At 41.9% G+C, this 25,684-nt stretch overlaps 1 protein-coding gene and 1 long non-coding RNA gene across 2 annotated transcripts; one reads left to right on the forward strand and one right to left on the reverse strand.

The window, feature by feature from the left end:
• Positions 1 to 8,240: 8,240 nt before the first annotated feature.
• On the reverse strand, positions 8,241 to 12,052 carry LOC121680123. Its single transcript, XR_006021571.1, has 3 exons — positions 11,908 to 12,052; positions 9,893 to 9,970; positions 8,241 to 9,395 (listed from the first exon to the last, which is right to left on the reverse strand). It is a non-coding gene; the product is annotated as an uncharacterized LOC121680123 (long non-coding RNA).
• A 5,785-nt stretch (positions 12,053 to 17,837) lies between these two features.
• Positions 17,838 to 25,575, forward strand: rasgef1bb (RasGEF domain family, member 1Bb). Its single transcript, XM_042059313.1, has 14 exons — positions 17,838 to 18,181; positions 19,169 to 19,360; positions 19,489 to 19,611; positions 19,969 to 20,106; positions 20,597 to 20,812; positions 21,871 to 21,945; positions 22,228 to 22,320; positions 22,456 to 22,558; positions 22,762 to 22,841; positions 22,945 to 23,040; positions 23,381 to 23,476; positions 23,645 to 23,768; positions 24,487 to 24,559; positions 24,737 to 25,575. Exons 2-14 carry the CDS (start codon positions 19,178 to 19,180, stop codon positions 24,756 to 24,758), a joined length of 1,422 nt encoding a protein of 473 aa, XP_041915247.1. The 5' UTR covers positions 17,838 to 18,181; positions 19,169 to 19,177; the 3' UTR covers positions 24,759 to 25,575.
• Positions 25,576 to 25,684: the final 109 nt, after the last annotated feature.

The raw sequence follows: 25,684 nt of genomic DNA on the forward strand, positions 1-25,684 counted from the left end.
GTTGGTTCCTACCGAACAGCCACGTTGGTGTTTCGAGTGTGTAAGTAGAACAAGTGAGCAGGCAAAGGAAGAGTTGTTTCGCCTTATATGTCGAAGCTAAGTCCAGTGTGTTGTTCATTGTAGAAACATTTGACCTCTACCTTGCAGACACTGCACAGCACTTCATTTATTGTCAAGACTGGCAGGTAAGTGGAGTAACCTTGCACGTTCAAATAAACATTTATTTACATAGGCCTACCTGTTTTGTATAGCATGCTTGACCTTGCTTTGATTAATGGTGCTTCAATATATCCCCTAATTGGTATGCTATTTAAATGTGTCCATATACTGTAGTCATCATCACACTCCTAAGTCTTGTTTGCAGGTAAAGACCATTATTCGGTAACCATGCACGCACACGTGTAAGTAAATGTTTTATTACTATATATATCATTATGCTGCCACTAACATATTTCTAAATTACTTTTGGTGTTTTCCGCTTTCTTCATATTACATATTACTCCTGTTTGAAGCAATGGGGCAATATTGTTGTCCCAACATACAACTGTCTATACACACACATTTTCCCAGTTTTGTATTAAAGGAGAAACATAGCTGTAACAAGTCCCTGTAAGACAGGCAGTTGTTTGCTTGATAGACATGCTTGATTTTTTACAACTGGAATGCATGAAGCATAAAAGTGCGCCTGCAAGCATAATCCAGACAGTGTCCTTATGCTGAATAATAATAAAATAAGAAGCCTGATATTTCTGCTTGTTTCTCACTCAACTCACAAATTTACTAAATCAATGCCTCTACTTTTATAATGATTTATTGCATATCAACTCATGCTATTGTCAAAGATTCCCCAAAGACAATGGTCATAAACATATGTATGCACTAAGTACATCTTTGCAGTCTGAAGGCTATTATCAATCAAAGGATGCTTGTGATGAATAGGCAGAAGGGTTCAAACATGTTTGGCATGTCTGGGCTGGTTGCCCATGAAACTATAGTGCAGAACAGGGGGATGAAAATATAGGCCTGTGCCCTCAGATACTGTACATGCGCTACAGTCCAACAGAGTTCATCTGAACTTGTGGTTCAGTCAGTGGTTATTGTCACACGTTAGGCCTACTTGAATGCCTACTTGGTAAGGTATGGTAAGGAAAGCTGGCTCTGTAGTGGGAGCTGAACTAAAGTGCATCACTTCACTATCTGACGAAAGGACCCTGAAAAAACTGGTCAACATCTTGGACAATGAGTGTCACCCACTCCACAGCACTATTGTTAAGCAGAAGAGCCTGATCAGCTGGAGACTTCGATCACTGCCTTGTGTAACCTGCGTTGTGTTGAACCTGCGCAATTCAGCCCTGCACACGCCCAGACTCGAACCCGCGAACAGCAGCACCTCGGATCGGGAGGCGAGCGCACTAACAATTGAGCCAATAGCCCAGGCTACTGACTCGCATGCCAGCAGCACTCTTGAGGCGTCGGGGAGTGAGGTTTACCAACGTTCCACAAGCACAGCTAAGCTAGCTGGCATCTGTTACACTTGCACAACAGACAGACTGAGAAAGTCATTTGTCCCCAGGGCCATTGAACTGTTCAATGCTTCACTTAAGGGAAGAGGAGAGATAGACTTCTCTGCATAGTCTTTCTGCCTCACTGTTTGCGTGCTATATTAGCACATATTCATAACCCCTCCCTCCATGCCACAGCCGAACTGTGGCCACACTTATACCTTTTCTTTAAATAGTTAAATATATAGATATATAGACTTTATTTCTGCATTGTTGCACTGTTGGACTTACTCATTTGCACTATCACCGTGACCACTATCACCATTGCACTATCACCATGACACTCACTCACACAGAGCACCTTACCTTACCTTACTATGCACAGAGAATCACAGGCTCAGTCCCTGCCTAAGTCATTGCAAGCGCCTCTGATTGATTAATCACCACTATGTGGATACTGTTTTTAGAATTGATTTAGATTAAGTGTTAGTTAGTATAATTTGTATTTTAGTATATTTAGTATATTCTTTATCTTCTACTGTCCTTATTGCTTAGTTGTGTTTTTATATTATATACTCTAATTACTTTTTCTGCTTGAATTTCCCCTGGATCAATAAAGTATCTATCTATCTCAAGTCAAGTCAAGTCGGCTTTTATTGTCAATTTCTTTACATGCACTGGTCATACAAAGAATTGAAATTTCGTTTCTTACTTTCCCATGCAGACATAGACATACTTTAAATACAGACATAGACATACTATAGACATAGCCATAGACAATAAACATTAAATTAAAGTGCAAGAATGAAATATAGAACATGTATGTATCAAAATAGATATATAGGACATATATATATAAAACATAGAGGTAGTTGTGTTGTATATTTATATAGTCTTAACAGTTACATGAAGTTTAAACTTGTGCTTGTGTGACCTGTATATTTACATTGATATGCAGTATGCAGTAATTTCAAGTATATCAGGCTTGATGTGAAGCAGCAACACGTTAGGCTGCGCAGTCACAGTGCAGTTCCACAGGGCGGTGTTGGGGGGGGGGGGTTAGGGTAGACAGGATCCTAGTTTCCTAGGTTCCTGGCTGGCTGGTGGGTGGGGGGGGCTGTCAGTGATGGGAGAGTGGGTAGAGTGTTCAGCATCCTGATTGCTTGGTGGATGAAGCTACTTGCCAGTCTGGTGGTGCGGGAGCGGAGGCTCCTGTACCGCTTTCCAGAGGGCAGGAGGCTGAACAGTTTGTGTGCAGGGTGGGTTGTATCCTTGACAATCATTAGTGCTTTGCGGGTGAGGCGGGTGGTGTAAATGTCCTGCAGGGAGGGGAGTGGTGCTCCAATGATCCTCTTAGCTGTGTTAACAGTGCGCTGGAGGGTCTTCCTGTTCTGATCTGTGCAGCTTCCGCCCCACACTGTGATGCTGCTGGAGACGATGCTCTCGATGGTCCCTCTGTAGAATGTAGTCATGACGGGAGGCGTGGCACTTGCCTTCTTTAATTTGCGCAAGAAGTAGAGGCGCTGCTGGGCTTTCTTCGCCAGTGATGCTGTGTTGGTGGTCCAGGAGAGGTCGTCGCTGATGTGCACCCCCAGAAATTTTGTGCTGCTCACTCTCTCCACAGCATCTCCGTCGATGGACAGTGGTGGCAGTTGTTTGTGGCCTCTCTGAAAGTTGACAACAATCTCCTTGGTCTTGCTGACATTTAGCAGGAGGTTGTTGTCTTTGCACCATTTAGCCAGCAGGTCTACTTCTTCTCTGTAGTGAGCCTCATCGCCCTTAGTGATGAGGCCCACCAGTGTTGTGTCGTCCGCAAACTTCACCAGATGGTTGGAGCTGTGAGTGGGTGTACAGTCATGTGTTAGCAGTGTGAAGAGCAGGGGGCTGAGCACACACCCTTGAGGGGCCCCCGTGCTCAGGGTCAGAGTGCTTGAGGTGTTGTCCCCGACACGTACTGCTTGTGGTCTCTGCAACAGGAAGTCCAGCAGCCAGTTGCAGAGGGAGGTACTGAATCCTAGCTTGTCCAGTTTGCTGATGAGTTGTTGTGGTATTATGGTATTGAATGCTGAACTGAAGTCTATGAACAGCATTCTCACATATGAGTCTTTATTGTCTAAGTGGGTGAGGGCTGGATGGAGGGCAGAGCAGATTGCATCCTCCGTGGATCGTTTGGCTCGGTATGCAAACTGGAAGGGGTCCAGGGTGGGGGGTAGGGTGGCTTTGATGTGTGACATGACTAGCCGTTCGAAGCACTTCATGATTATGGGTGTGAGTGCTACAGGACGGTAGTCATTGAAGCATGATGGTGATGATTTCTTTGGCACGGGTATGATGGTGGCAGTTTTGAAAAGTGATGGGATGACTGCTTGCTCCAGAGAGGTGTTGAAAATGTCTGTCTATCTATCTATCTATCTATCTATGCTTCCATTTCCATATAATAACTCATAGTGGTAAAATGAGACTGAAGATATGTTGACTAGAGACTGGAAGTGTTGTGTTTACAGTTTTTCCCAATTGCTAAAACACTAAAAACCCATTGGCTGAACAAAGTTCTTAGTTGCCTGAACTCGTTTAACTAATTGTTCAGTCTGTTGTCAATACCTTAAACCATTTCACATGGTAAAACACAGTTTGCAGATCTCACATACACTTTTCAGCAAAACTCTAAACACATTCTCATTCTCAAAACACATTCTGCACTGTAATGCACATATCATCCATAAAGTGGCCACAATTACAGTTTTTCTCGATTGCTTTTACCTGCTTAAGTAAACTAGAACCCACTTGGTCTTCATGACTACTTTCTTTGCACAGCAGAAGTAATCTCTTGCGAATGTGTTCACACATTTTCATTGGGTTCACACATTTCTCACACCCTTTTGCAAAACAGTTAACACAGGTGTCATTCAAAAGCCCCAAACTCTATTGGTTTCCCCATGCTAAACAAAAGGAAAACATCTTTTCACAGGTGGTATAGATTCCTTGCATAAGTCTGAATCTCTGATACACCTGTGTGAAACTCCTTTGCACAATTCTTCAATCAGCAATCATTCATTACAGTTTTTCTCAATTGCTTTTACCTGCTTAAGTAAACTAGAACCCACTTGGTCTTCATGACTACTTTCTTTGCACAGCAGAAGTCATCTCTTGCGAATGTGTTCACACATTTTCATTGGGTTCACACATTTCTCACACCCTTTTGCAAAACAGTTAACACAGGTGTCATTCAAAAGCCCCAAACTCTATTGGTTTTCCCATGTTATAGTTTTTCTCAGTCGCTTTGGTGCTTTTCTCACATCACTATTAACATTTGCACAGAAGTTAGTGCAATTCTCAAAACAATTAGTGCAAACTGCAAAACCTAGTGGATGACCTGCAAAAGCACGTCACTTGCTCAAAATGGATAGTCCATTCCTCAAAAGCAGGTATTCATGTCAATGAAACTGTCAGTGTCATCAAAATGAGTCTTGACACCATCGTTTATGAACAAGATAGTCAAATGGCTTTGTCATGTTTTCATTATGACAGTTCTCTCAGTGTTTTCCAATGCAAAAAAAAGATCAGAACTCAGTGACACTACCTGAACATGCTCAAGACAGCACTATACAGTACTTGTACAGCCATTTGAAAACTACAGTAAAGTTACACATTGCTGTAGTTAGGTGAGTAAGTGAGTACAAGACACTGAATGCATACATTTTTACTGTATGCTCTTTGCAATTCTACAGCACTGTGACAGAATTTGATAACTAGTTCAACAATTTTGTATGTAATGACTCAAGCAATGAAATGAAGACTATTAGTTTTATTGGGAACGACTATTCAGCATTCATAAGTATAGTTCATTTTGACTGACATGACATAAGCAAATGATAATGTTAAAAAACAGCAGAGAATTGTATGAAAGCAACTGATACATGTCCAAAAGTATTTGCAATTTGTTCAGAGGAAGGAGAAATTGCTACTATGATGTGCACAAATGACTAAATGTTGTGGAGGTTGAACTAATAGTTATGAGAATTTTCATTCTGATCTGAAAAAAGCACCAAAGCGACTGAGAAAAACTGTAAACAAAAGGAAAACATCTTTTCACAGGTGGTATAGATTCCTTGCATAAGTCTGAATTTCTGATACACCTGTGTGAAACTCCTTTGCACAATTCTTCAATCAGTAATCATTCATTCTACATAAGAGATGTCTTTTCTGTGTTGCTATTTGCAAGTATGGATCTAATGCACATTTAGACAAAGTACTGTATTGCCTATTTGGTGGAGAAAACAGTACAAAAGGTCTTTACTGTATGTCTATTTCGATGAAAGTTGTAGTTCAATGAAATTTACAGTATCTTGCTAGGTGTTTGCTGTATGTCTTACATGTCAATGACAGTTACATCTTGGGAGGAATGAATAATTTGTTTTTTTATTCAGTACATTTTGTCTTTTCAGAGTTTTTTTCTGATACCAGAAAAATGAGAAAGTAATGAAACAGACATAGCAAAAATGCTAATTTTGAGAACTAGATTTTGCATTTTGTTGCCCAGTGTGTAATGATTGATTAAAGAGTGTTTTTGAATTGGCAACAAGTTGTAGTGTTTGAAGGCAAGATTTGCTTTTGCTGCATGTTTTAAGTGTTTTGAGAGAGTAACATCCTTTTGCATGCAAAATGTGTCATTTTGTCCAGAGTGCTTTTGTTCAGACACAGGTGTTAACTGTTTTGAGAATGTGATGTCAGAGTTGACACAGGTATCAAAACGATCGAGAAAAACTGTATACATAAAAGATGTCTGTTCTGTGTTGCTATTTGCAAGTATGGATCTAATGCACATTTAGACAAAGTACTGTATTGCCTATTTGGTGGAGAAAACAGTACAAAAGGTGTTTACTGTAGGTCTATTTCGATGAAAGTTGTAGTTCAATGAAATTTACAGTATCTTACTAGGTGTTTGCTGTATGTCTTACAATGACAGTTACATCTTGGGAGGAATGAATAAATTATTTTTTTATTCAGCACATTTTGTCTTTTCACAGTTTTTTTCTGATACCAGAAAAATGAGAAAGAACAGACATAGCAAAAATGCTCATTTTGAGAACTAGATTTTGCATTTTGTTGTCCAGTGTGTAATGATTGATTAAAGAGTGTTTTTGAATTGGCAACAAGTTGTAGTGTTTGAAGGCAAGATTTGCTTTTGCTGCATGTTTTAAGTGTTTTGAGAGAGTAACAGCCTTTTGCAAGCAAAATGTGTCATTTTGTCCAGAGTGCTTTTGTTCAGACACGGGTGTTAACTGTTTTGAGAATGTGATGTCAGAGTTGACACAGGTATCAAAACGATCGAGAAAAACTGTAAATACAAAGAGCAGACATGTCATTGATTAAACACAACCACTCAAAATTGATTTCACTTGTTTCAAATGATGTGACAACCAATATAAGCCAGTTCAGAGAGTAAACAGTTTATTGAAGGTGGGAATGAGAAAGTCTGAGAAAGGATAGAAGAAACTATGTGAAGTGACGAGTGCGTATAGGCGGGGGACGAGGAGGAGGAAGAACAAAAGAAAATGCAAAGAGCAAAGCAGAGTAGTAATTTCTGATCAATTGTGAGCTACTATGATAGAACATGTTTTCGTTCATCAAAAGACAATGATGGAAAAATATGAAATTTGTTTTGAGATTACAGTAATGGCAGTCTTCATATAAAATTTTTGGTACTGTTTGGTCAGACCAGTGAGGATTTACTGAGGAGACATATGCCCACTAGAGGGCCCCATTACCTTCATTATAAAGCTATAACTTTTCATACAGGAAGTTGTTGCAGCAGATTTTAAAAAAGGAGGAAAAGTAATGTCTTCCTAAAGGCTTAGCTCCGCTTTACTAATGAATATTGTTGACAGGAATGGAGTATGAACTCTTGTTACTGTAAAGTCCTCCTCCTCTGTTTTTGGAACCAATACAATTGTATGCTGACATTAAATACAACCCACAAACATGTATAGTTTCATTACATGCTTCATTCTCAGTAGTCCCCTGAGTTTTGTGTCATCCCAAACATTTCATCACCTCAATATGGAATATAAAAAAGCCAATTTACTCTATGGAGTTTCATTGTGTTTGTAAGTTCTCCACTGCATTTAACTAGATAAACATAATTATCATCGTGCCAGTTCATAATTCCAATGTAACATATGATCATAAATTGTGACATTTGCATATGATATTATCTGATCATAAAGTTAAGCACTAGGCTTGTTCTCAGCATCCTCCCAACCTATTATAAAGCTGCACTAGATGGTGCATATGACCCAACCACACCCATTACCATCAGCATAAGCGTATGACAAGTTGGAATAGATACATGATGAAAGTCGCTGTGGATCACTCTGGCACATGTTATGATATCTATGTTCCATGTAAATATGATGTGTTAAACATAGGGAATATACTGAGATGTTGAGGCTATACCATTATCGATTACTCTTTTTCTTTCAAAAGATATTCATATATTCATATAACATAAAACAAAACCATTTCTGATGGTCAAAAGAGAAGCAGACGAAGCAGTTAAAGTATGCGGAATACCTTTTTGACCTGGTACACAAAGGAGTGAATTAATAAATGTGCATATTATGTGTGCATATTGTGGATAATATATTTGTCATATTGTACAGTATTTCACACAAATGTCATTATTGTTGTCGTCAATGAAGACAAAACATATTTTTCCACCTTCGTTTATTATTATTATTGCACAACATGTTGATACATGTCATATTTACAGATACAAACCGATTTTCCCTCCTGGCTGTCTGCATTGTAACAGGCTAAAGGTGGGTCATACATATGGCTGATATGTCTGTTGATCAGGATTAGTGACGTGCTCTTATTGTTCCAGTCAAAGAGGATTACCTTTCATTCCTGAGAATTTACTATCCTTGCTTTATAATCCTGTTATTGTGTGTTTGCATGGTATCAGTTTGCAGATGAACACTGCAAATCTGCTTTCAGGTAATATCTAGTGATTGTGCTGAACAACACAATGTCTAAAGCAATGATTTGACGTCCGGTGATTATATAAGACAGTGTTGTCCATCCTCAGTGGGTTGAGATGAGATGAGCAGTGCTGTTTATGAAAAAGTAAATGCCATCACCATGGATACGGTATCCACCACTTGACGTGCTGGCACATCTCGACTGCAAAGGTCCAGGACCCAAGTTTCTGAATGTGGAGTGAAGAGCGACGAGAGGTCAGCCGTGGCTGTTTTGAGCAACCGTTGACTGATTCAGTTAGGCACTGAATGTCTGTGATTGTTCAAAGTGAACACAAGCCTAGTCTGTATCCTGTGATATGGGCCACTATGTCCCAGCGGATCCAGCCATGTGTTTACCATTACTATTAGTCCCTTAGTTGCACTGGGAGTGAGCGGTTGGCTTGGCTCATGTGAGAGGACGCTCAAACTCAGGCAAAAACACAAACTTGTCGTCCAATAGGAACAGGAGTTGACTTATCATCTGTTTTTGCATCAGTCATTTGAGAGAACATCTAGAACATCCTTAGGGCCAAACTAACATGGCCTGGTTTTTTTGAAGAGTCTCACCACATCTTGACCCAGTTTTGTGTATCCAGGATCGTACATGGGAAAATGGTCCCTAATGTCAAACACTAAAGTTTTTATGGCTTTTGACTGATTCGTGACGTAAAAAGCCTCCACAGGCTCCGCAGACTGGAGTTTGATAGGGCAAGTCAACACCGCCTCTCTTCTATTCCCCTAATTTTTACAGCGTGTTGTCAGTGGAAAGAGTCTGCGGATCTGGCCTGCATGAGCACACACACTGTTTGTGAACTGCGGTGTAGGCACATATTTGATTGCATAATGCTCCACTTTTGGAGAGTGCACACAGCTAGAGAGACAAAAAGGAAGAGAGACAGAAAGAGAGGGAAAAAAAGAAAGAGTGAAAGTGAGAAATGGAGAGAGATAGAGTGAAAGAGAGCCATGCTACGTCCTGACAGTGAGCTATCGAGTGTTTTTTTTTTTGTTTTTTTTCTTTCCCTCGGCCAAGAGGATGCCACAAAGAATGCTTGTGGGCAGTTTCTGGAATCAATCTGGGATTATGCAACATATGAAACAGAGAGCAAATAATCAAACAAAACTGGCAGTAGCAGCAGAGCTGAAGCTGCAGCAAGTCTGCACATAGTCTGACTTTAATAACTCCCTGCTGAACAGAGATTGACCAAATAGCTTTTTCAGGTAGCATAGGGCCACGGGCCCAAAAGCATAGAGTAGCCAGCACGTTCTGAAGGTTAATTCTCCGAGAGGACATCTGATACTTGGCTTTTGTATCACAGAGATCCCCTTCTCTTTCAGGTTTAGAAAGGGATGAAAAAATGTGGCCCAAACCTCAAGCTGTATTTCAGGAGCTTCAGTGCCGGGAGGAATTCCTTTGACATCTGATCTCCCTTGCCAGCTGGTGCCCCCCTAAAAGCCCAAACGTACTTTAGTCTTCATTCCCTGTACTGTGTGTGTGTGTGTGTGTGTGTGTGTGTGTGTGTGTGACTAAAGAGGTATGATAGAAGAGTAATTTGTTTCAGACACACACACACACACACACACACACAGACACACAGGTTCACTTTCACACTGTCATATGTGCTGGGACAAGATGAACAACTGAATTTATACCATTTGAAAGATTGCAAACAGCACCATTTGAAATCAAGCACATTTTCATTTCCACAAAATACGATTCTGGCACATACTAATCCCCTGATGTCATCAACCCAGCTCGACCTAATAAATAAAATTGATTGGCTGATGTCATTGCTCCGTGCTGACCGGAAACACTCAGCAACATTTACAGGGACTTAGATCGCCTTTCACAGACAGTGACATCATTCATTGTCTGTATTTTGTTCTGTGGGGGAGGAGTGGGGTAGGGGGGAGAGTTGTGCGAGAGAGAAAGGCCACGGCCAACTCTTGTGCACTTGGTTAGCCGTGGTTATTATACACACAGAAGAGAAAGCTGATCCCAGACCAGCAGCAGCAGCAGCACTTAGAGGATCCAGATTGGGCAGGATTAATGGAAGCCCCTGGAGGCCCCATTCTGTCTGTTTCCATGTACGTCCACGACAAGACACACTCCTCACGGAGACAAAGGGGGCGGGGGCCCGGGGGATGGGGGAGGTGGATTAACATGCTTAATCCCAGTGGTCATCGAACTGTTTAGGCTCCGATGGCCGTTGGAAGGGAGAGGAAGTAGCCTGTACAGTTGAAGTTGTATAATGACTCCAAGCCGGACCTTCTCCTGTGGAATCAGAGGGTGCAGAAGGTGCCTCTCAAGCTCCATATGTCCGCACCGCCTATTCCTCCAAGGGAATTAATCTAGCTATGGAGCACCTACCTCTTGTTGATAACATAATTCAGTTAAAATGATTTGATTACATTCTAGGCAGAAGCCTAAGAGTTGCTTCATAACACAGCTGTATTGCACATGGGAGTGTTTGTGCATTGTGCTTATGATTTCAACATTCAGTGTTTCGGTGCTTGGGAAGAGCAGTGCTGGTAGCAGACAGGAGCAGACCAACATGTTTGGTCCCTCAGAGGGTCACTACTTGTAGAGAATCACAGACGCCTAATTGAAAGAGCAGACTGTGCTGTGGGATGACACTCACCGCATGCCTGAAATACTTTCTGTCTGCTCTGCTCCACATGACATAACTCTTATTGATAGTACACATAAGACTAAGACATCAGAACACTGATGAGGATAAATGGGTATGATGTGTAGTGGGACCATACAAACGAGATATCACTGTGTTACTGTGGGCTAGACTGCTGCAATTCAATTCAGTGTGTGACCGTGCTAGACTGTTGCAGTTTAACATTTCTGTCCCAACAAATGATACCAAATGAACCCCCAGCATTCACCTATATCACATATGACATATACGATAAAGACATGAGATCAGGTGAGAGAAAGAAATTGTTTCAGAAAAGGGTTTGTTCCAAATGCCTACATTTAGATAATAATCTGATCACTCACAACGCACAATACATTACGTGGTGATAACAGTGTGCCACTAAGCATGGCATACTCAGGCAAACAAACCTATAACCTTTCAGCTCTATGGCAATGTTTACAATGTGCGATAGTGCTGACAAAAGCATTGTTGCTGTCCATTGACACTTATCTGTAAAATCAAGCTGAACAATATGTTTGTGTTCAGGAGTGTATGACTGTGTGCATATTTATCCAGGTGTGTGTGTGTGTGTGTGTGTGTGTGTGTGTGTCTGTGTGTGTATTTGTGTGTCTGTGTGTGTGTCTGTGTGTGTGTGTGTGTCTGTGTGTGTGTGTGTGTGTATATGTGTATGTGTATGTGTCCGTGCATGTATGTGTCTGAGTGGGTGCACCTCACCATCCTACAGTGAGCTTACAGATGGGTGTCTACACCATTGCAGTAGGTCACACCCGTCTGTAGATTAATGAGCCAGGTCTTCCGCAGATCAGCGAGCAGACTGCGGGAGTGACATGCAGGAAAGGCTTACCATGGCTGGAGGAAGGAAGGAAAGGCTTACCATGGCTGGAGGAAGGAAGGAAAGGCTTACCATGGCTGGAGGAAGGAAGGAAAGGAAGGGAGTGTTTGAAGGCTCATCAAAAAAATAAGTGCCTGGACGAACACCTGTACACTGCTGTTGCAATCATGTTCTCCAAATAAGAAGTATGGAGGACACAACATAACGTGGCACAATGACATTTCACATTCCACATGACAAAGTCACAGCTGGATCCCTTATGTCTAACTTGAGTCCTTTACGTCAAATTACAGTCTGTATTGTCATAGAATGTGTGAGAACCTAAACTTCGTTTGATGTGACTATTAGGAATTACAGAAATAGCCGAGTCCTTGGCCTGAAACAAAGACTTAAGGCATTTGCTGTGTCAGAATTGTGGAATGTGGCTACAGACAATAGACACTCTCAAAAACACAAAGGGCGAGCATTTCTGGGGCCTGAGCACAACTCTCTTACTGCTGCATCTACCCGAGGACAGAATGCAGTACAGCCCCTTTGCTTTTTCCGCCCTCCTCTTTAAGGAATTCAGATGCGCAGTGGAGGCTACAGGACAATGGGAGCCGACCCGCCGCAGCTGTGTTTACCAGCCTGGCCCCATTTCCACCTCTTATTTGACTGGCCTCACCCTGTAACGCTGTAGAAAAAATACATGGAGCCACTGTTTTGCAGACCCCCCCCCCCCCCCCTTCCCATCTCCCCCACCCTTCTTTTCTCTGGCTTGGCTAAGCTGACTTTTGTCAGCCAATGCCTCCAAACAATGACAAGGAGGCTCAACAAACAAAGCCATTACCATTACCTTAACTTCATCAAATTCCTACTCCAACAGGGGGGTTAAGTGTCTTTGCGTGTGTAGCAGTAAGGAAATTTGGACAGAAATAGCTACGGATTTAGCTAGAATTAGCTAGCTAGGTTTTTTTTTTCGTCTGAACTTGAAGGCGGGCAGGTGTTAACTCATCTGCGGCTGTCTGTCTTGGCAGGGTCTGGGTCAGGTTTGATGGGGTAGACATCTGAAGACCAGATCCTTGGCCAGACTCTGTGGTTAGGTGAGTCAGATTCAGTGAGTGAGATGTAATCCACCGTTCACTCCCTGGGGGCTTGGAAACAGACAGACTGTTTCAGGGGATCTTATGTAAATGTGCAGGAACAGATTTTTACAAGTCAGTACAATAATGAACTATTACAGGAGACTACTGTTGTCTACTGCTTTGCTAGATTTTAGCAAGCAAAGACCAACATGGTAGCACAGTCTGTTCAACTTTGGCAATTATCACCAAAAACAAACAACAACAACATTCAGTTGGAAAACAAAAGCACAGACCTGGATAGGAGTCTGGTGGCGTAGGCAGTGTTGTTTACTGCAACTTGTGACGCACTTGTGTGTTGTGTGACATGCTGTGATGTAGCCATTGTTGTGCTGTCGCCTGTTTTTGGCCAACTCTAGAGAAAGAGAGAGAGAGAGAGAGAGAGAGAGAGAGAGAGAGAGAGAATAAGGGAGAATAAGAGAAAGGGAGTGGGAGAGAGAGAGAGAGTGGGGGGTTATGGGAATGAAAGCTTCTGTCTGGTCTTTGGGTGTTCTCCTACAGTTTTCCTCTCTTCCTGAAAGAGCTCCCCTCCCCTCCCCTCCCCCCCCTCCGGCTTTTGCTCCTGCTTCTCCCTTGTTGTTTTTCCCCTTCCAGCTGTACGTACTGTTCCTACCACACCACATGTGTGTGTGTGTGTGTGTGTGTGTATGTGTGTGTGTGTGTGTGTGTGTGTGTCTGCATGGGGTGTGCTTTTGGATCTGACTGTGTCTGGTTTTCTCCCTCTCTCTCTCACTTCATGTGCGTGTGCGTGCGTGTGTGAGGCCTTCAGTGTTTCCGAATCTCTTTCCTCATAGCACAGATTTAGCCACACACACACATACATGACAACATATTGTATGCATGCAGACACACACACACACACACACACACACATACACACACACACACATACACACTGACAAACAGACACCGAGAGACAGAGAGAGAGAGAAGAGAGAGAGAAAGAGGTACTATTGTGACTCTCTGTTGCTATTCATCCCTTTTCCTCAATGTTGTTCTTCAAGTTATTATGCTGTTTTATTTTTACTCTTTAGCAATACTGTACCTAGCCATGCTAATAGAGTAATGTTGAATTGAATTGTACTGAATTTACAGTTTTTCTCGATCGCTTTAATGCTTCTGTCAACTCTCATTTTCTGTCAACTCTCATCTTCTGTCAACTCTCATTTAATGCTTCTGTCACATCACATTTTCAAAACAATTCTAAACAAAAACACTCTGGCCAGAATGACACATTTTGCTTGCAAAAGGCTCTTACTCTCTCAAAACATTTAAAACATGCAGCAAAAGCAAATTTTGCCTTCAAACAACACATCTTGTAGTCAAATCACTATGTGATTTCAATCAAACATTACACACTGGTCAAAATGAGGAGTTTCAACCTTTATTTTTTACTATGTCTGTGTTTGGTTTTGGTTCTGTTTGGTTTTGAGAAATTATTTCTTTCTCATTTTTCTGGTATCAGAAAAACTGTGAAAAGACTAAATGTACTGAATAAAATTAATTGTATTCATTCCTCCCAAGATGTAACTGTCATTGACATGTAAGACCTACAGTAAGCACATATACAAGACAGATTTCATTGAACTATACAGTAAACACCTTTTGTACTGTTTTCTTCACCAGATACAATACAGTACTTTCTCTACTGTAAATGTGCCTTAGATCCATACTTGCAAATAGCAATGCATAACAGACATGGTATCTTTTATGGATAACGAATGATTGCTGATTGAAGAATTCTGCAAGGAAGTTTCACATATGTGTATCAGAGATTCAGACTTATGCAACTACCACTTATGAATAGATGTGTTCCTTTTGTTTAGCACAGGGAAACCAATAGAGTTTGGGGTCTTTGAATGACATCTGTGTTAACTGCAAAAGGGTGTGAGAAATGTGTGAACCCAATCAAAATGTGTGAGCAGATTGTAAGAGATGACTTCTGCTGTACAAAGAAGATGTTAATGAAGACCAAGTGGATCCCAATTTCTTTAAGCAGGTCAGAGCAATATCTAGAAAAACTGTTGAGAGACAGAGAGAGAGAGTGTGAGTGAGAGAGAGAGAGAGAAACTTGCAGGTGTTACCAATACCCAAACACATGCAGACTAAATAAACAGATCCGAAAGGATAGTGTAATCATGATCTACTGTGTGTCTGTCTGTCTTGTGTGTGCGTGTGTGTGTGTGTGTGTGTGTAGTATATGAGTGTATGTGTACCTGTGTGTGTGTCTGTATGCTTGTGTGTATGATTGTATGTATGTGTGTGTGTGTGTGTGTGTGTGTGTGTGTGTGTGTATGAATGTATGTGTGCCTGTATGTGTGTGTGTGTGTGTGTGTGTGTGTGTGTGTGTGTGTGTGTGTGTGTGTCTATTGTCTGAGAGAGAAGGGCATACTGTAGGTGTGTGTCTGGGCTCAGGATATTTTCCTCGTGTATACAGAGAAAGCTGTGCCGCTAGCCCATCCTGTTTGTACTCCACGTGTCAATAAAAAAACATTACAGTACACTCCTTGTGACAGGGGATTATTTTTAGTGGATGATCTAAGAGTTTTTTCCCCTCAGAAACCATTTAGTAAACAACTAACAACAGGATCTCTATGGTGACCATTATCTCAAGATTAGTCACTTTGTATTTAAAAAAGTGACAGAGAACATGTTCCCATAATCCAATGCAATGCTCTGTGCTCCTTTGACATTAAAGTCCTTCCCTAAATGTAATACTGCACGTTCCTCTTTTGCACTTTCCAGAAGCCCCCTCGCTAAAACAGGGACTAAAAGGGACTTTTGTTAGCAAACCATTCGATGGAAAAGAGAAGCGCTTCCCAAAAAGCAGCTTTTCAGTTGCGCTTTTACTTTAATGATTAACAGCGTCACCCCGAGGGAGCTGAGGTCAGAATATTTTGGCTGTGCCCATCATCTTCGCATCTCCCTAACACTGAAGAATACCCAAGACTCGGTATGGGGGTCAAAGAGCATTCGGGGAGGGGTGTGAGTCACCCCCCACACTTACTGGAAAGCTCTGAGTCACCGAGTCCCCTGCTCGCGGCCCCCGCCAGAGCCCCCCCGCCACCCCCACCCTTTTCCCTCTCCGCAACCCTCCCCTTTGTGCTTCTTTTGTTGCACAGATGGTATAGCACTCCGAGGACCCTGATGGTTTGCAGGCTTGTTTGGTTTCAGCTGGAATTTCCCCTGTTGTTGATGTTTAGGGTTTGCTGGAAGTGGAAGTCAGTCGGTGGGCACTGCCGTGCTACTGCTGTGAAAGTGGGTCACAAACAAGAGGGTCTGACACAAATAAGAGCCTTCTTATCTCATAGGCCACTTCACACATGAGATATCTACACATGAGATATGGCAAGCAAGGCAGGTGTTTGTGTGAACTGGGTAGACATATTCTAGATGACTGTATAAGAGATGGACTACACTTATGTATCTCAACTCCCCAACTTCTAGCACATATGGAGTTATGTAATAAATTCAACATTGATCGGACAGCTCATAGACATCATCACCAGAGGGAATTTGTAGAGGGTGTGTGGGCGTGTGTGAGCTAAACTTGTATGTTTACATCTAAGGCCCAAGCACTTTCTCCTAGAGCCTCTTCAGAGAGGAGAGGGCCCTGTTGGCGGGAGAACTGTAGGAGGAATATGATCCCAGGTTCACCCAACAAGTGCTTATAACGAGCACAAGCCTTTTCCGGAAGCCTCTCTCCACTGACCGCGTGCGTTTTTCAGGTGTCCTGAAGTAGGAGTGGGTGAGAGCGCTCACACGGCAGCGCAGGCTCACAGCGGGTGAATTATTCTTGAAGGCACTGAAGAGTCGACAGCCTCCCGAACAAAAACGCCACCCACAAAACCATCATCCGGCTCTGCCAAATCACAGTGTTGATGTAATATGGTGTTTATATAACAAAACTCCCACTCCAGTGCTGAAGGCGCACAGCCACACCCACGATGTGTGTTAGAGCACACTGTATTTATTCTTGTTAAGGTCAGAAGTGCAGCCTCTTGTTTACCCCAGGGAATGTTGCACCGAGGAACACAGAGTTGTTTGGCTGCGTGCTGAGATGGAATTGCGCAAATGCTTTATCATCTGAAGTGGACACACCTCTGTTTGTGACTTCATAGTCAACATTTTCACTTCTCTGTGCAGTATGTGATACATTCTGTAATGGAACTTCAGAGAGCATATTAAATTGATATTTTGAATGTTGATGTAATTCTTTCAGATAAAAAAAAGAATAGTATACTTTGTCATGATTACCATGAGATATAGTTATGAATTTTCTCTCTCTCTCTCTCTCTCTCTCTCTCTCTCTCTCTCTCTCTCTCTCTCTCTCTCACACACACACACACAAACCCTAGCTGATATGCTACGTGTTGCATAAGTCCTACGTGTTGCATAAAAAGTTTTAAAATATGATTAAAACAAATAAAGAACTAAATATATTCAGGCATAATTTGCAGTCAGATGTGACTCAATGTATACAACATACAAATATAAACGTGAAAGTTTTTCATCATAACTCAGAACCTAAACTAAATTAATGGAATCTGTGCGAGTTGATGGATAGAAGACCCACCAATAGGATTACCAGGATATTTCAATTTTAACGTTCTTGTCAGTGATTGGTTCGTTCTTTGTCAGGGAGGGGGTTGTCTTTCCCGGTTGTCCCTTACGAGTGTTTGAATAGGGCTTGTGACTTGATCTTCTCTTCAAACTGGAAATTGTAGCGTGGTCGAGCACAATGGATGTGAACTTTAGGAAGTTGCAGTGATAATTTTCAGCAATTATTGCTGTCATCATTTAACAGATTCAACGTATGTATTGCAACACACTGATGTGCGCAACCGAAAGTCGTTCTGCGCGTCTTAATTTATAGCCTGGCTGCAAGAAAGAAACGATAAGTCACGTACGCGGTGTAACTTCAACTGCTAAGTTATCGTCAACGTTAACACTGGTGTGTGTAAAGTCATCTGTGTAGTGGATATTCCGCAAAGAAGCCTACCTTGGATATTTCTTTGGATATTTCTTTTTATTGGTGAGTCTCATTTACGTCTTTGATAGGTTACGTGCTGAAGAACTCGAAAATCAACGCACCACAGTTGGTTTAACGCTCTTTGGTCCCGGACCTAGCCTACCTGTTTGGATCAAGTAGAGGTATTTCATGAAAATATTAGCTCGGCCAGTAGTGTCTACTACATACCTTTTTGCCGTTTTGACGTAGCCTATTTGAGGCGATGGTTGTTGGTGGAGCGTTTTGGATTAATGTTTTGATAGTGTTATGAAAGCGCGTTTCCACTGCTGCTTTGACGCCATGCATGTGGAACGGCCTTAGGAAATGCGAAAGGTCTGTTTTTCTTATCTGTTTCCTGGAAGTTGTTAAACGGACATAACTCGACCATAGGTTAATTCCAGTGACTTTACATACCACCGTCGTGCGTTGGTATTGCGTTTATCCACCTGTTTTGTTTAGCCCAGGCGAGGCAAATGAGGAATGCGGAGTGCGTTGTTATTGAACTGTCAAATTTTACATTAGATCATCTGGTTAGAGTGATTCATGCTGGCGTGCAACACTTGGGCCATAGGCTTGCTCAGCTACAATAATAAGATCCTTTTAATCTAGTTATCACACTGGGAAGACTGTGTTATTGCTGGGCATTGTGGCTTTTTAGAGGAAATAAAAGTCCTACCACTTATCACCTAGGTATGGCTGCTTCACTCATAGTAGTACAAGATATTATGTCCATTTATGCCATAAGCAGGTATGGGAAACTTGTTTTTATTCAGTGTTGTCTTGAAGATAGATCTCCTATAAATCCTTAGATCCAGGGACTTTCCTAATCCCCCTTTAAAGAGTTAATGAGCCCTGTCCTGTACATCTGCAAATGAATCTTGGAGAACCTGCATTGAGACTGAATTGATAATGTGACAAGTAGGGGGAATTTACAGTTGCAATTACAAGGAAGTTGGGGAATTTCAGAACTGGGCTCGCAGTCACAGGTGTAACGTCATGTTTTCTTTCCAGGAGGACACCATGCCCCAGACTACCCCATACGCTGGCAAGTTCAGCCCCAACCCTTACAGCAACACCAGCACTCATTACACTCCTGTAGAGACCGTCTACGGAGGCTTGTGTTACCATGACAACAGCCTTGTGTCGGGGTCACTTGAGGCTTTGATCCAGCATCTCGTACCAACAGTGGACTACTTCCCCGATGTGAGTGTGCGGAGACTGCCCATTTGGTTTCCCTGTTTGCGGACTAGTCTATTAATAGTCCATCTCAACCTGTTTGACCTGTCATCTGACGTCTTTCTGCTGCTGTTGTTGTGTTTTCCTTTCATCAGAGGTCCTACATCTTTACGTTTCTGCTCAGCTCACGGCTCTTCCTCCACCCCTATGAGGTCATGTCCAGAGTGTGCTACATGTGCCTGGAGCAGCACAGGACGACTGACCCACAGATTGACAGGGTATTGAAAACACACACACACACACACACAGATACTCACACAAGTGTGTGATGGACACACACACACAAACATGCACACACAGACAGATACTCACACAAGTGTGTGATGGACACACAAACACACACACACACACACAGACAGACGGATAGATACTCACACAAGGATGTGATGGACATACAAACAGACAGAAAGAATGACATTTAAGTGAAGGCACAATGGCTACCTCGGTAGAACATGGGTATCTATGCAGTCAGAGTGTAGAAATAAATGGCTGTACAAGAACCTGAATGTCTATATTATATATACCTGCCATCTCACCATCTTACAACTGTTCTCCTTTGGCCTTCCTAACTTCAGAGGAGAATCAGGGAGATTGCGCCCAAGATCGTTCAGCTCCTCACCGAGTGGACGGAGACGTTCCCCTACGACTTCCGGGATGAGCGAATGATGCGCAGTATCAAGGATCTCACTCACCGTCTGGCCCTGGGAGATGAGGTGAGTGCCTGCACCATCACTACTTGGGTGGAGTGACCTCACCTTGCCTTTTACTCTGTGATTGACAGATGGTGGAGGGGATGATGTCAGTTCCATCACAGAGAATATTTAGTTGGAGTAGATGGCACCATCCTGTTTCATTTGGTTAAAGGAGAAATTTTCCGGCGATTTTTCACATAGATCTCCATTTCTCGAGGTCACCGAGTACCCCCGAAAACAATTGGTTTTACATAGAGTTTACCTCGACCTGCTGCAGCCAACAGTTAGAGGTTTCAGGCATGTTCATGCCCCCAGAGTGTAGCACTATGTGAAAAATCGCTTGATTTCTTCTTTTACTGAAGTAGGTGATCTCATCTCTGGTCAAGTACAGGAGTTGGGCTATGGAATCATTTCTATATTGATGGAAATGGCTGGAGCTGATCTCATCATGCTTATGTAAGTCCCTTATTGGCTGGTGCTGAAGTGCTCTTTGTTTTGTGTGTGTGGGCAGCTTTCACGCAGAGCCATGCAGAGGATGACTCAGCGACTGCTGCGCAAGCTCACCACCCTGGGCCAGTACGAAGAGTCCTTGGTTACCACCAGCGCCCCAGCAACGGAAAAGCTGACTGCCCAGAAGGCCAAGCAACAGGCGGCACGCAGGGAGGACGTGCTGACCGTGTGCAGTGACCCCTTCATATTGGCCCAGCAGCTCACACATATTGAGATGGTGAGCAGGACTAAGGGACTGTCCCTTTTCAATGTCAATACCTACCTGGAATTCAGCTCATGAAACTGCATGTCCAATTGGAAAGCACCGTGCTGTTTCCATTCCTCTTATTGTGTGTGGATTCCCTTCACAGTCACAGATTACCAGTGTGATGGCTTTTTGTCAGAATGACAGAACATATCTTTAAGTGAGATTGGTGCTTGAAGGAGGAAGAGAAACTGTTTTTATAGAAAGCATTCAAAAGTATGTTTTTAGTTTCATTATTAAAGTAAAAAGAGGAGACATCTGCAGTTCCTCAGCTCCTCACAATTACTGCCAAACGTTCTGTCATACGACCCACATCCGTGCTGTGCAGATATCTTTCCCCAGGAAAAGTATTTTGCCTTTGTCTTTTGACTGCCAGCACCTCAAGGGAAAGCTTAAGTTTATTGAAATGATCCACCTTAGTGTTCTATGGCAGGGTGAGGGTTTTTTCTCCACTGAATTAGGAATTTGCTCAAAAGTTCATAAAAACCATTGAGCTCTGGGTCTGAGGCCAATATCAGACAGTAGATACTCTCAAATATTATTCCGGCTCTGAAATAGCTAACATCTGTTGAACCGTTGAAATGTCTCCTGCTTTGTTTATTTGCATGTCTGCAACAACAACAAGGCTGGATCAGTCCTTCCATTTTTGGTTATTTCAGTCGGCTCCATGGATGTGCTTTGTGAGATATCATTCGATAGTTGTTGTTGATCTGAGTGAGGCACCAAAACAAAATAATGTTCTTTCCTTGGGTTGAAATCTCAGACTCTGACCACAGACTTTTTTTGGGGGGGCTGACCACGGAATTATAAAGGACATTTTGTGGAAACACACTGTCCTACTTTCTCACAGTGGTTGCATAAAAAAGCTGGGAGAAACATGAGCCAAAATAACCACATGGATCGCATGTTGGAATAACATGCACATTTAGTTACAACGCAGAGTTGTTGAGGGGGGGAAAACTTTGTGCAGAACTTTCTGACCTGAATTTGTGTTGTGTGCTTAACAAAAAAAAATGATTCTGTCTTTACAGGAGAGACTGAGCTATATTGGCCCTGAAGAATTTGTCTACGCGTTTGCCCTGAAAGGCCCTAAGGACAACCATAAGGTTCGTGTCCTCCACAAATTTACTACTTGTTGGTTATGCAAGAGACTCTAAATGGGTTTTGAGTGATCTGGTTGAGAAAGCCAGAATGTGATCTCTTCCTTAAATTGCATCAGCCTATTTGGCCGGGGACTGGGGACAAGCAAGTGCTTTGAGACGAAGAGAAATGTCTGTGGGGAGAGTGGATGAGAGATGAATATCTATGTCACTTCCATCCCTCTCAATTAAGACCACACTTGGCAAGCACACTGAGTCCGAATGGGTCTTTTTTTATGTATATTGCAGAGTTACCTCAACAAGCGCCGTGCAAGTAACCTGGAGGCGTACATCGAGTGGTTCAACAGACTCAGCTACCTAGTGGCTACGGAAATCTGCACTGTGAGTACTCTTTTATTTCTGCTCTATTTGACGACCATAGACTGTTTTTGTTTTGTTTTTTTTTTTTCTCTTTTTTTTTTTTTGGCCTGTTTGCTTTATCCCAGATATCTAACCTTGTGTTTTTTTTTTTTATAGCCTGTGAAAAAGAAGCAGAGAGCGCGCATACTGGAGTTCTTCATAGACGTGGCTCGAGAATGTTTCAACATTGGCAACTTCAACTCCCTCATGGCCATTATCAGTAAGCGTTTGATCTTAACAGCTTTGTCTTAACAGCCTTATGCATGTCCTCAGTTTCACCATGCATTGATAGTTAGTAATAGTGTGCATACCACCCCCTTGTGGTGATACTCCTGGACAATTACTGTTACTCCACCTGCACAGTTTCTTTTGGTCTCTGTTCAGTTGGTTGGATCATTGCTGACATTTGTCTTCTCTCCACAGCTGGGATGAACATGAGCCCAGTGTCCCGACTGAAGAAGACTTGGAGTAAAGTCAATACAGCTAAATTTGACATCCTGGAGGTAAGACGCTTCAAGACAGATTGAGTCGGTCCATGGTGTTCTGATATAAAGCTTCCTGCGGCCATTTTTTATTAAAGGTCTGACATTTCTGTTGTGTTTGCAGCATCAGATGGACCCCTCCAGTAACTTCTACAACTACCGCACAGCACTCCGCGGGGCCACCCAGAGGTGCCTCTCCGCTCAGACCAGCAGAGAAAAGGCAAGTGAGAGGCAAACATGCTCAACAGCACCCAAAGCACAAGTACAGACTCAAGACTCGATTCTTGTATTCATTTTAATTAAATTCATATAGCCCAATGTTGTTTAGTAAGAATATGTCTGAAGGTGCTTCAGACATAAAGTTTAGTTGAATGGAAACATAGGTTCCATATTATCTCTTTATAACATTGGGACTTGTGTGTTTTGTTGACTTCTTGAACCTTTGAAATGATTAACTTCATTGCGTGGTTGCGATGTTGCTGATCTAATCAATGTGTCTGTCCACATGTTTAATGCTAGCAGTGTCTCTAATCAGAGTGGTATCCTGTTGTCCTTTTCAGATTGTTATTCCATTCTTCAGCCTGTTTATCAAGGACATCTATTTCCTCAATGAGGGATGTGCCAGCAGGCTACCTAATGGTCACATTAATTTTGAGGTTAGTAAGATTTTATGACATAGAAAATTAATTGATTTGTTTAACATTGTAGGCCTACATTATTGCTTTTACATTTGTGGAGTAGCACACTTTCATCGTCCATGTCCAAAAAATATAAACGTGGCAAGTAGTTATGTCATTTCTGAATCCATTTGGATTTTTTCACAGAAATTCTGGGAGCTGGCAAAACAAGTGAGCGAGTTCCTGTCATGGCGGTTGGCCGCATGTCCGTTTGAGAGAGACAGGAAGACCCTGCAGTACCTCTTCAATACACCCGTCTTCAGCGACGAAGGTGAGCTTCCACGGACTGTTTCAAAGTTCAGAGACCTATCTGGCTGTATGAAGTTGCCTAGAGTAAATAGCAAGTTCTGATTTAGTTACCTTTTATATTGTAAGATGATGGAATGGGAACTGTAAACACGAATGTGAAGACTGGTGTGCTGCATATGAAGGGAAATGCTGCCCCCTAGGGTTCCCTGCAGTCCACTGGTGCATGGACATCAATATCTCACGTTTACTCATATTTGTGCTGTTCACATTGAACTTGTCGTTCGCTGATCAAAAATGCATATAAGTAGAGTTATGTCAGATTCTAATCCAAATAGTTTTCTTACAGAATATCTTGCTTTTTTTAATTCATGCAGAATTGATGAAGACTCATACAAATTACCAAAAATACAGTACTGTACAGCCCAGTTACATTGAATTCATAGTATTTTCTGAAGGCTGAAGAGGTTTTAGACCCAACAAAAAGTACATACCTTCTAATTACTTTATATCATTTTTATACAGTTTTTAAGAAAACTCCATATCACCAAATTACTATTTTTGAACTCTCTGCATGTGGCTGTTAAATTTATGACTGTTGTTGACAAGAATCGCATATGGACCAGTCCCAAAAGTGCATAGATTTATGGGTCTTATTTTATGACCCCTTACTTAAAAGCAATGCAAATGGGGGGGAATGAGGTCGTTGACTGTCGTCACTTATGGCTGCATATCTATCCTAGAGCTCCAGTTGGCCTCCTATGAAAGCGAGGGACCAGAAAACAACATGGAGAGAGACACTCGCAGGTCCCTGAGGTACGTACTGTGCTAATGTCCCTCAGAGAGGATCTTCATATGACTTCCATTTGCTTATTAAGCATTTTATTAACCACTTAATAATAAATAATTTACCCACACATTGCTAATAATCATACTGGTGAATAATATTACCGCTATATTTAATGATGTATTATGCTTTTTTTTTTAATACAGGTCATCACTATACAGGGCCTAAAGAGTGATCAGACAATGGTGAACAGCTGTCTCATACTCTGGATTCAGTGACAAGCATCAACTAGGACCAAGGACTCCACCTTTGTCCACAAACACTCCTCCAATACGGACACATATGTTTCCCTACTAAACAATGAAGACTTTGAGACTGGGTTCTCAACATTACCTTGAGAAGATGTCATAAAAGAATGTATTCACTCCATTAAGCTAATTTTGACCTGACTTGGTGAGTCAAGTCATTTGTACAGACGTAACTCTACTTGTTGTGATAAAGAGCATGTTGCTGGTAGGCATGCTCTACACTGATGAGGTCAAATATGCCTATTTTGTCATGTCATTTTCAGTGTGTTACTGTGTGGTGATAACATGGACTTGGTGAATCTCATCATGCTGACGTGTGAAATATTTCCTACAGTGCCAATTATTGAATGTTAACCTGAGTATTTACAGTCCTGTTACAGCTATAACACTACCTTGTGAAATAAGTATTTGATAAAGTATATGTGAGTGCTGGAGCGAAGATTTGATCAAACTGTTTGACTAAGAGTGTAACCAAATAGTTGCACGGTAAATAGTAAATGTCTCATCTTCCCTCTCGGTGGGGTCTATACAAAACGTTACTTACACTTTGATAAGCTTTGTTCTTCTGGCTTTATCATGTCTGCACTGATATTGTCTTTTTTCGTTTTGTATCATGTGTTTGTTTTTTCATCATGACATTATTTTAGATTATGAGACTTTATATTAGGGTACTCAAAGAAGTTGCTTTATTAATTGTCTCATCAGTTCATATTTTTGTAATAAACAGACTAAAAACAGAAGCCTGAGTGTGTTGTATAAAAAACCAAGACTTCTTTATCACAGTAATGCACAACATAAAAGATAAGCATAAAAACACTTTGACATTGCTTGTAGTGCCTTGGTGAT

This window comes from Alosa sapidissima, chromosome 13 (genome assembly GCF_018492685.1).
Source record: "Alosa sapidissima isolate fAloSap1 chromosome 13, fAloSap1.pri, whole genome shotgun sequence".
In the NCBI taxonomy this organism is placed as follows: Eukaryota; Metazoa; Chordata; class Actinopteri; order Clupeiformes; family Clupeidae; genus Alosa; species Alosa sapidissima.